Genomic DNA, 12,211 nt, shown 5'->3' with positions numbered 1-12,211 from the left:
AGCCCCCCTCCAAACAAATCTTAATCTATTGTAAAGGCGTTCCCAGTTGTCTTTTAATTATAATTGTGCCATTTAAGCCAAAATTATAAAAAACTATTTTGTTTTCTAGAACATTGTTTTTCCAAAACAGCAGTAGTTCAATTAAAACTCCCCTTCTGAATCCAATCCATCCATTCAACTATCTGTTTGCAAACTCTCCCAGTAGCTTGCACCTAGTGTAGGCATCTGAAAACAAAGTTGGCCATTATTCAAAGTGTGTTTTTAATTTATTTTTGAAAATTAGCCTGAATGAGAGGACTATCGAAACGTTACATAGATAAAATTTGCTTCCTGACACTGAAAGATTGACGCCGGGATAAATCTTTCTTGATCGAGGGTAAGAACGATTTGGGTCTCCCAGAGGTAAGTAGCATTGGAAGAAGTGCAGCAACATGACAGTTGCTGGCTCTGGTGAGGTCGAGAGAGGACTGCACTGTTTGGACCACTGTGCTCCTGTGCAGTCAGGAGTGCTCTAATCTGTACAGTAGGGAATCAAAGCAACCCCTCCAGAAATAAATGGCTGTCCAGATTATGAAGAATTTATTTTTACATTCTAACAAAGTTTAATTACATATTTAAGGGAAAATACATAGATGTTTACTTTTCAAAGTAGGTTTAGGCTTTATAGGCCTTGACAGCTCACCACTAGAAAAATTATCTGTGCTTCAAAAACTGAAAACTAAGCTCTTTACAACACTGACAGAGGTAAAAAAGAAAAAAAAATCAAAGCAGCAATTGATAATGGAAAACCTAAAAACTAGAATACAAATGTAGAATTAAAATAAACAGAGAAAGCATGGCTTGAACAAAAGAATAAAAATTAAACCTGAAAAGGTTCTAATTCTCTCAAACGTGACAGATTTAACTTGTGGGCAAGAGGCCGTTTACTTGGTCAACAGTCTACCTTGTGATTGGATGACCAGAAGCTGGGATAAAAACGCAAATATTCAAGTAACCCTTTGATACAAAAAATGTCCCCGGAGACATCTAAATTACAAACATTTTTTTTCTCTCGAATATATATGGAATTAACGGGAGTCGCCTCATTCTGACGGGGAAAAAGGCAGATCTTTGTATTGGCTTTTTTGATATAAAACAAACAACAAACGTATTTTAGCCCTTGTGCTGTCCTAGGCACTTTAACATTGGGAGTTGGGTCATCTAGACCCACTAGACAGTGCTCTGAACCTTTTTTCTTCAATGATTTGTGATCTTCACTGGTGTCCATGGATTACATGAAATCTTTCCACCTTTATCCACCTTTGTCATGGTAGGGAGAACACGTCAATGTAAGGGTGGGGTCATCTAAGATAGCAAAAGGGTTATTGATGGTGATGAATAATGGCACAATTTTGATTTCCGCCACAGAATGTACTGGAATTATATTGATTGCAATTTCAAAGAATTATGGTAGTTGAAGGGGTGTAAACACTGGAGGTAAAACTCTGGTGTTTACTAACTAAAACTATAATCTAAAAAGAAAATACTGTTTTACCACCCAAAAAATATGTAATAAGGTAATATTCAGGCACTGCTTTTTGAATGATCATTTTCAGTTCTGACCCATGTCAGTTTTCTCATGAACTCCCTTTTTAACATTTCTGTTCAAAGGCTGTAAACAGGTGGGTTTTGCGGTTCCTGTTACACTATGTATCAAGCATGTTCAACACCTGCTTTTCTATCCTACCTGCTGCCTCTTATCTGTACATTTCAAGCATTTATAAACTGTGGCTGCCACCAGCAGCAGTGGAGATGCGATGTGAATATTTTATTGATGGTAGTTTGGTTCTGGGCCTTATCAGTTTTGTGGGGTTTTTTTCTTTATTTTTCTAAGTCTTAATCTTTTCGTGGTGTATTCTCATTTGTTTTAAGGGTTAGTTAAATTTTTCCCCCCAACATTTTTTAAAGGGAATTTGATTAAAGCATGGTTTTATTATTGTTTCATTGTCAAGACACACCTACATACGTCTTATACATACCATACATATGTCTCATACCTAATTATTTGTCAAAAGTTAAAATGACTTTTTTTGGGGTTTTTTTCTTTACAGCTAATTAACTTAGTAAAATAATTGAGTATAATGTTTCACTTGCCTGCTTGAAGTCAACTTGAAGTTGCAGGTGACTAAAGTTCCCATAAACCTCTGCATATGTGCAAATGACTTGTTGGTCTGTTTGCCTGTTTTCTTCTCGGCTGGTGATTGATCCTCCACTACAAAAGACGCGATAGACTAACAAACGAGCAAGAAGACGCCTCGCTGTAGGCTCAGCTTCGCTCTAATGTGCCAGTCAGTATTCAAATCGACATCTCTCTCATGCTGCCTCATTTGCTTCTCATTAAAATTTGCATGAAATGGAGTTGGTTTTGGAGAGGAATCTGATCTGTGTATTTATTAGCTGTCAGTGATCACAGAGAACAAGACAGACTGTAATGCTAATGAGACACAGAGGGAAGTGTCAATAAACTGCCTCTGCAGAGATGAATGCAGGACTCTGCTGCTTGTTTTTCTTCTTCTTTTTTTCCTTTGAAAAGCCTGATTGATGGTCTGATTAGGAACACATATGTGCCCTATCAAACATACACACCTCAAGGAATATTAATACAGGCAGCGCCAACTTCATCTTAGGACAAAGATACAGTGATGATTATATTAGTTAATTTGCTCAAAGGTTATTCTAAAAGAACCACACTAATGCTCTGGGATGCCCTGTAAGTAGTGTACTGAATCCATTTCATGGGTAGAGTGCAGGTTAAACTGATTCAAAAGTGGGGAGTAGGAGTGGGTTTGGATGGTTAGGTGATGAAAAACCTGGTAAAGAAAAGGAGAGGGATGGCACTTCTCTTATAGCAACCGGTATCTCGTTCCACCACCATGGAAGAAGAATGTCCTGGGGGTTTGGCGATAAGAATTATGCAATGTTCCAGAAAGAATCCAGTGATCCTGAAAGAGCATCTGCCTGTGCTATTGAATAAAAATAGCTGCTGTAGAACCAACACCTCCTTTGTATGCATCAGTATTAGGTGGTGTGAGCTGTATTCAGACAGCCATAGGAAACCTATTAAGGAGAGGAGTCAGATGTGACCTTTTTAGTTGATGGAGCACCAGATAATCTGCAAAGTTCAGAATCATCTGAAGAAATGTTACAGTGTATGTTGGGGACTTGTTTGAGTTTAGTGTGGAAGTGATAACAGGGGGCAGCCTTCTTTTGATGAGAGCCCAGGAGCAAATTACGTAAAGGTTGAAAACTGAGTCATTAGTAAATGCACTTCAGTCAAAAGATGTCAATACACAACAGTAAGGAGACTTGGCAGTTTTTACTTATTTGGGCTTTTGTTTGTATCTGGCCAGCAGACATTAACAATTATTGGTTGGTTTAAAGGCCTAAGACTGCACAGTAAATGTGATCAAATAAAGGTTTTTATTTTTCTTTATTTTAAGAATCAGTTAAGCTATTTTAGAACAATTTTAGTATCAAACAATGTAAGTATCTATTTGTTTTTTATTTTATGTATTTATTTAATTTTATTTATGGTTGTGATAATTCTGTCAAGCAGTCTTTAATTTTAATAGATTTATACACATAATCACACATACGTTTTTTTTTTTTTTTTTTGTACATTTGATTTACAACTGCTGTTGTTGTTAGTACAACTTTCAAATAGTTGAAAATGTAGCTAATTCTACACTAGTCCAAAAAACCAAGTTGTAAAGCAAAAAAAACAAAAAAAGAGGTGAGTTTTGGAGCTGACTCTTCCCTAAAAACCTGTTGCTATAAGCACAGAACTTTAGATGGATGGTTGATATATCCCAGATGTGTAGTTATAATCACAGGAAACTGCTGGCATGTAGAAAATAAGCTTTGGCATTAACATCCCATTTCTTCCAAGAAATCCACGACGTGATGATGAGACTGAGTGGCAATTTTTCCTTTTGCAGCAGACAAAGATGAGTCAGTTGCAGTCAACACAGGTGTTCATGTTTCGGCTGCCTCATTCCCGATCTCTGCAGGTTATCAGGTGATTACAGTTCTTAGTAAAATGGCTCACAGTGGCTGTACAGCAGTGTGACGGTGTAGAACCGTCAGCTGCCGCTGCAGGCGCACACGCATGCACACACGCTCGCACACATACACACGTGCGCATAGACGCGCACGCTCGGACCCGGTAACACGTCATTTACATCAGCTTACCCTTTTCATTCCGTCCCTATCCCTCTGCAGGTAGCCCTGGGTGCACACTAGGTTGCCGACTCACCATCCCCATGCATACATTAACACGAAGCACACACGACGCCAACATTAACGTTGGTTTGTTTACCCGGAAGTAACCCGGTAACCCGGAAGTGGTCATGGACACCCTGGGTCATGTGACGCATCGGTCACTGTTTGTATTTATTTTTATTGATGATTATTGTTATTTTTCTGTACACGACACAGAATGTTTAGTTGAATGAAACTGTTTATTTCTGTATGTTTATTTATGTTGTTGAACAATGCAAACACTTCTCCCTGTTTTCTCTTTGGACTGATGGAGAGCAACGCCCAGGAGGAGGGGCTTACCACTTAAAAGAGAACCAGATACAGCTGTCAGTGTGGGAGTCTGAGAGGAGAATTTGGAGTGTTGGATTGGAGAAGTCTATGTTGGTTAACCTTTGTGGAGCAATTGGTGTGCTCTGTTCTTGCATTAAAGTCAAGAATACTTTCACCTTGGCGCCTCTGCCCAATCATTCCCTGGTGGGACCCACGACAGTTGGTGTCAGAAGTGGGATAAGCAGATGGCTGGCCGCAAAAAGGTGAGACACAGAGGTCTGCGTTCCCAGAAGGAGGAGATGGAACCAACATCGGATGCAGTCCCTCTGTTGTCCAATTCATCCTCTGAGGAGGAGGTGGTAGATCCTGGTGCCTCTGGTGGTTCTCCAGGCCTGACCAAAGGCCCAGAAGGTGACTTGGCGGCTATGATGGGAGACTTCCTCCGTGGACAGCAGCAGCGGGAGGACAGATTCATCGCTGCCCTCCAAGGTTTGGAAGCCTCTTTTTCCAGGGCAGAGCACCATTCTGGTCGGCGGCGTAACATCAGTCCCAAAGCCGCTGGACCAAGCTCAGCCGCAGTGAGTAGCCCAAGGTTGGATCTGCCAACACCAGCTGCAACGTCCCGTCGACGGCATCCAGTGGCACAGGAGGACTCCAGCTGGTCAGATCAACCACAGAGCAGAGTCAGTTTACAGCCACCTGATTGGAGACCTTACATGGAGCCAAAGGTCCCTCCATATCAGACAGGTGAGGACATTGAAAACTACCTGCTACGTTTTGAACGGATTGCCAGGACGTGGAGATGGCCAGAGACTGAGTGGGCGTGTCGCCTGGTGCCACTGCTGTCCGGAAAGGCGTTGGAGGCCTACACAGCAATGGACGAGCAGCAAGCCCACATCTACAAGGACCTGAAAGACGCACTCCTGGTAAAATTTGACATCTCGCCAGAGACTTACCGTCAGCAGTTCCGGTCTACTGTGGTGCCATCTGGGGAGAATCCGACTGAGACATACCACCGCCTGAAGGGCCTCTACCGCCGCTGGATCCGCCCAGAGCAACACAGCAAGGAGCAGATCGGGGAGATCGTCATCCTGGAGCAGCTGCTGCGTGTGCTTCCAGCTGACGTGAGGACGTGGGTGAAGGAGCACGACCCGGAGGATGGCCTCACCGCTGCCCGGCTTGCGCTGCAGTATCTCAACGCTCGACGAGGAGCGTCTGCACGGCCGTCGGGTGGGGATCAGCGTCTTCCCATTCAAACCGCTCCACTGAGACCTGCACGGAGAGACTTCCATCAGGCAACGCAAGGTACCAACCCAGCACCTAACCAGCGAGCGGCGGGTAAGGACCTTGTGTGTTTCTATTGCCAGCAGATTGGTCACAAAGCCTCCGTATGTCCAATCCGCAAGACTAAATTCACAGGTGCTTGCTACGCACCCAGGCCAGAGACTGTCACAGGAGCAGGGCCTGTGCACATGGACAAAGACACTTTCCAGCCACTTAAACAGGTGACTGTGAACGGACAGCAGGTTACTGCTATGTTGGACACGGGCAGTTTTGTTTCTCTGGTCAAACAGAGTTTAATCCCTTTTGGTGGACTTGATTATAGCAGGCAAACAAGTGTTGTGTGTGTTCATGGCGACCAACATTTGTACCCAAAAGCGGATGTAACAGTGACCATAAATGAACAATCCTATCTTTTGACTGTCGGGGTGGTAGAGAACCTACCTGTTGATTTAATTTTGGGGTGTGATTTACCTATGTTGGGGGACTTATTAAATGAGGCTACTAAAACAGCTAAAGCTAATGATGAGCTAGCTGTTACTGTCTCAGCACCTGTGCTAACTAGAGCTCAGGCTAAAGCGGGAATGCAAGGTCTTCCACGTTTGGATGACGATTTCTTTGATGGAGGCAAAGAAATGCCCAGAAAATCCCGTCGTCAAAGACGGTTTGAGAAAAAACTTAAGTTGCTGGATCCTGAGATCACAACAACAGCAGAAACATTTGACATACCAGCTGACATTTCGGCTTTGCAGAAAGAAGACCAAACTTTAAAACCATTGTTTGCCAAGGTGACAACAGAGAGTGACAAATGTTTGGGAAATGTGCGGTTTATTGTTGCTGATGATGTTCTGTATGCAGCTGAAGGTGAACACCTACGGTTAGTTCTTCCAACCACCTGCAGGCCACTCGTCATGCACTTAGCGCACACACTCCCATGGGCGGGTCACCTGGGTCGTCACAAAACCTATCTGCGGGTCAGTTCACGTTTTTTCTGGCCATCAATGTACACTGACATTCAGACGTACTGTGCAACATGTCCTACCTGCCAGAAAACTGCAATAACACACAAGTCTGACAGAGCATTACTACACCCACTTCCTATAATTTCCACTCCATTCAGGAGAATAGCCATGGACATTGTTGGACCTTTACCTAAGAGCAGTAGCGGTCACGAATACATCCTGGTGGTCTGTGATTATGCTACACGGTTCCCAGAAGCTTTTCCCCTGCGCACCATTACAGCTCCTGCAGTCATGAGAGCGTTAATTCAGTTTTTCTCCAGAGTAGGAATACCGGATGAAATTCTGACAGACCAAGGAACCAACTTCACCTCTCGGTTGATGAAACTGTTCCAACAGCAGCTTGGCATCACTGCCATCAAGGCGACACCGTACCACCCACAGACCAATGGCTTGGTGGAACGTTTCAACCAGACCCTGAAGAGGATGCTGCAGAAGTTCGTGAGTGACACAGGGAAGGACTGGGATCGTTGGCTACCATTCCTGTTGTTTGCTTATAGGGAAGTCCCACAAGCTTCAACAGGCTTCTCACCATTCGAACTCCTCTATGGCTGGGATGTCCAAGGCCCACTGGATCTCCTCAAGAAGAGCTGGGAGGCCAAATCCACAAAGACCTCAGAAAGGGGTGTGATCCAGTTTGTCCTGGAGATGAGAGAACGGTTGGCAAAGTACAGGGAAGAGGCAGAAGTCAACCAACGAGAGGCCCAAAGGAGTCGGAAGACGTGGTACGACCAGCAGGCCCGTCACCGTGAACTCCTACCAGGTCAGAAGGTTCTGCTACTTCTTCCCTCTTGTACCAGCAAACTACTGGCAAAGTGGCAAGGGCCATACACCATTCTCCGCAGGATGGGACCTGTCACCTATGAGGTGCACCATCCTGACAAAAAGAAAGAAAAGCAGACATACCACGTGAATCTACTTAAAGAGTGGAAGGAAGGTGCTAACCATCCAACAGAGAAGTCTTTGCTAGTCAGAGCTGTGAAGACTGAGGAAGACTTGGACTCTGATCTGGGAGCACTGACTCACTCAACCCCTCCGTCTCTGTCACATTTACCTCCGGAACAGACTACAAAGATAATGGACTTATTTCGTGAAACGCCATCTCTTTTTTCTGCACAGCCAGGAAGAACTACACTCATTAGCCATTCCATACGGCTCAAAGATGGACGACCAATCCGGCAACGGCCTTATCGGGTACCACAGAAGTTGGTGGGAAGGCTGAACGATGAGGTGGGGAGGATGCTGGAGCTAGGTGTCATCGAGCCGTCCAACTCAGAGTGGAGCAGTCCGGTGGTGATCGTTCCCAAAAAAGACGACTCACTGCGGATATGCATCGACTTCAGGAAACTGAACGCAGTTTCGGAGTTCGACGCATATCCAATGCCGAGGATTGACGACCTGCTGGAGAAGATCGGGGCTGCTAATTTCATCACCACTCTTGACCTATGCAAGGGTTACTGGCAAGTACCTCTCAGCAACACCTGTCGACCATACACGGCGTTCAAAACACCTGCTGGACTGTTTCAGTTTACAGTTATGCCTTTTGGTCTGCATGGAGCACCAGCCACGTTCCAACGGCTGATGGACAGGGTGCTGCAGGGATGTAACCACTGTAGTGCAGCCTATTTGGATGACGTGGTGATCTACAGTCACACCTGGGAGCAACACCTAGATCACCTGCGTCTGGTCCTGAGGAAACTACAAAATGCAGGCCTGACCTTAAACGTGAGCAAGTGTGAGTGGGCCCGGAAGGAAACTCGTTACCTGGGGTACCTGCTGGGAGGTGGTGAGGTGCGTCCGCAGGTGGATAAAGTTGAAGTTATCCGCAATTGCCCTCGACCACGCACCAAGAAAGAGGTACGCTCCTTCCTGGGGTTAGCTGGATGGTACCGGCGGTTTGTCCATCAGTTCGCCACCATTGCAGCTCCTCTCACTGCCCTTACAGAGAAGAGGCAGAAAAACCCCGTGACCTGGACAGATGAGTGTGAACAGGCTTTCCAAGCATTGAAAAATAAATTGTGTTCCTGTCCTGTTCTCAAGAGTCCTAACTTTGATCAAAGGTTCCTCGTCCAAGTGGATGCCTCAGCAGTCGGACTTGGTGCTGTCCTGGCTCAGGGAGACCCAGGTGAAGAGCGACCAGTCCTGTACCTCAGTCGGAAACTGCAGCCGAGAGAGACAAGGTACTCCACTGTGGAGAAGGAAGGACTTGCCATTAAGTGGGCGTTGGATAGCTTGAGGTACTACTTACTTGGCAGAGAATTCGACCTTGAGACAGACCACAGGGCCCTGACATGGATAAATACCATGAAGGACCACCACAGCCGGCTTACGCGCTGGTATCTGGCGCTTCAGCCGTACAAATTTAACGTACGTCACCGTCCCGGAAAACAAAACATAGTGGCAGATTTCCTGTCCAGATTGCCGCACATCGCCAATCTCCCAGAGGAGGGGGATGATGTGACGGTGTAGAACCGTCAGCTGCCGCTGCAGGCGCACACGCATGCACACACGCTCGCACACATACACACGTGCGCATAGACGCGCACGCTCGGACCCGGTAACACGTCATTTACATCAGCTTACCCTTTTCATTCCGTCCCTATCCCTCTGCAGGTAGCCCTGGGTGCACACTAGGTTGCCGACTCACCATCCCCATGCATACATTAACACGAAGCACACACGACGCCAACATTAACGTTGGTTTGTTTACCCGGAAGTAACCCGGTAACCCGGAAGTGGTCATGGACACCCTGGGTCATGTGACGCATCGGTCACTGTTTGTATTTATTTTTATTGATGATTATTGTTATTTTTCTGTACACGACACAGAATGTTTAGTTGAATGAAACTGTTTATTTCTGTATGTTTATTTATGTTGTTGAACAATGCAAACACTTCTCCCTGTTTTCTCTTTGGACTGATGGAGAGCAACGCCCAGGAGGAGGGGCTTACCACTTAAAAGAGAACCAGATACAGCTGTCAGTGTGGGAGTCTGAGAGGAGAATTTGGAGTGTTGGATTGGAGAAGTCTATGTTGGTTAACCTTTGTGGAGCAATTGGTGTGCTCTGTTCTTGCATTAAAGTCAAGAATACTTTCACCTTGGCGCCTCTGCCCAATCATTCCCTGGTGGGACCCACGACAAGCAGGAACTGCACAGATTTGTTCCCATTCACCAGTTCCTCTCTCAACAGTAAAATAGCTTGAAAATGAGGACCTCTCCTTGCTCAGAGATTTTTAAAATTAAAATCTGATTGAGTGCGTACTCGTGCTGGTTAGGCAGCGGCCAATGTTTACTTTCTTAAGGCTTCCTGGAATGCTTTTATTATAGCATTCATGCATTGTCTATGGAAGCAAGAAGCTTAATGCCATTGCTGCTTCATCCATTTCTCTAAACAAGAGGACAGCATTTAATCCATCATTGTCTGAGTTGTCATAAAGCTTGCAGAATGTTAAGCATGCTTAAAAAATGAAAGACTCAAGAAAGTTTTCAAACCTAGAGGACACGAACTGAATTTTAAAAAGAATCAGTTTATATCTGGAAACAGGTTTGAGAAAATGTATGTTGCTCTGCCACTGATGGATGCCCTTTTATTCAGGTTAACTGAAATTAAGTTAAATGAGTTGTTATTGAACTCAGCAGGAGTATCAAAAGGGACACAAGGCATGGACATTATTATTACTATTTTTTGATCCAACTATCAAGTTTGCATCTGTATTTATTCACACAAAATCCAAATCCAAAATATTTAGAAAGCAAATTACACCAGTTTGAATGTCAAATATTACAACTATAGAAGTGATGTGTAGTAATAATGTACAGCAATTTGGCCAATTCTAAACTTATGAGTGAAGAAAAAATACCCCTACACTTAAGCACGGTGGTAGAAGACTGATGATGTGGGCTTATTCTGCAAATATTAGTCTAGAGTCAAATGTGAATCCATCTGTGTGACAGAACATGTCGATGTGATATTTCACAGGGATATTATTGACTGACACTAATGATGCACTAGTGATGTAATTTAAGCTTTTAACCTTATAAAAACATACAATCTGTTTGAACATTTTCAATGTATTTAATGGATTTTTAAACTATTTTCTCCTATGGTAATATTTACAGAAGCTCCCTCAGATATAAAAGAACATAAACTGAAAGTGTTTGCGAAACAGAGTAGACATTAACTTGTGCAGCCATTCCCAACTGACAGACCTGGATAAATGGAGATCAATGCGGACTTTGGTCAATTGCTGCTGAAGGAATCAGTATTGTCTGCAAAACAACTGATTCAAGTTATTCAGCTTTTGACTACCATAATATCCTCAAGTGCTTTGAATTATTAGAGCTTAGCAGCATTTTATGCCTTTTTCCTGAAATGATATGTTGATTAAACTCCACTAGGCTGTTGAGTTTTGACCTTTAAATTAAATCTAAATTTACATTTTTCTCTGATTGGTATGCATTCTGCATCTTTGGTATTTAAGACAATTATCCAAGTTAAATTAAGAATAGTATTACAGACTGATTTTATTTGTCTGTTAAGGACTCATGTGGTTCTGTTAAGCTTCTCGTTAAATAACTGTATGAATGTCAGGCATTTATCATCCCTGCTCTCTCAGGTATCTTTTTTTTTTTTGTCAAGGACATCTCATTAAACTCCAGAGCTATGCTTTGCGAAGTTTAAGCGCACGCACCCATTTCTGCTCACACAGAACTACATTTCCCAAAACAAAAGGAAACTTAGACATAAGCTCCAGCAGCACACAACAGCCAAAGATAGCAGGGTGGAAACAGGCAGTTTGTGGAAGAATAATGGGCAAACTTGTATGGGGCATGCATGAAATATCATACTCATAGACCACTCGGTGAGTACATACAGCAAAAATGTTCATGCATTTTTTTTTTTTTTTTTTACTACGGGCGTGCTGCCTGTAGTAACACAACACAAAGGGGTGGAGTGAAGCAGGTGAGATCCAGGCACGATGTATGGATTTTTCCTTTTTTTTTCCCTCCCCAAATTATATGCAAGGAGCCACACCCTGTGGTGTCACTAAAGAGCCACCGTGTGCACCTTACAAAGGACTAGAGTGCAGCATAAGGACACTAAACAACAGCATCACCCGTATGTCCAACTTACATTATCCTTACAAATACTTCATTATACATTTACCACGATCCCAACAGTTGCACATTCTATTTTCCTGACATGTTTAAGCCATCTCAAGGTGGCTGTGGATGGCGTCCCTTTCAATTGAAGGAAGTGCCAACCATTTGAAAACTAATCAGGAAGGAAGAATTAATACACCAAGTCTTTCATATTTTGGAAAAAAAACTGTGAAAGAAA

General features: G+C 43.7%; 1 protein-coding gene across 1 annotated transcript; it reads right to left on the bottom strand.

Moving 5' to 3' along the window:
- Positions 1-4,694: 4,694 nt before the first annotated feature.
- Positions 4,695-7,350, bottom strand: LOC111947427. The gene is made up of 6 exons (XM_023954669.1): positions 7,281-7,350; positions 7,181-7,196; positions 7,003-7,095; positions 5,526-5,841; positions 5,337-5,434; positions 4,695-5,227 (listed from the first exon to the last, which is right to left on the bottom strand). Exons 1-6 carry the CDS (start codon positions 7,348-7,350, stop codon positions 5,113-5,115), a joined length of 708 nt encoding a protein of 235 aa, XP_023810437.1. The 3' UTR covers positions 4,695-5,112.
- Between the last annotated feature and the right edge of the window lie 4,861 nt (positions 7,351-12,211).

The sequence above is a fragment of the Oryzias latipes genome, chromosome 5 (genome assembly GCF_002234675.1).
Source record: "Oryzias latipes chromosome 5, ASM223467v1".
NCBI classification, from domain to species: Eukaryota; Metazoa; Chordata; class Actinopteri; order Beloniformes; family Adrianichthyidae; genus Oryzias; species Oryzias latipes.
Note: the sequence above shows the minus strand (reverse complement) of the source record. Positions and strands in the feature narration are given on the sequence as shown.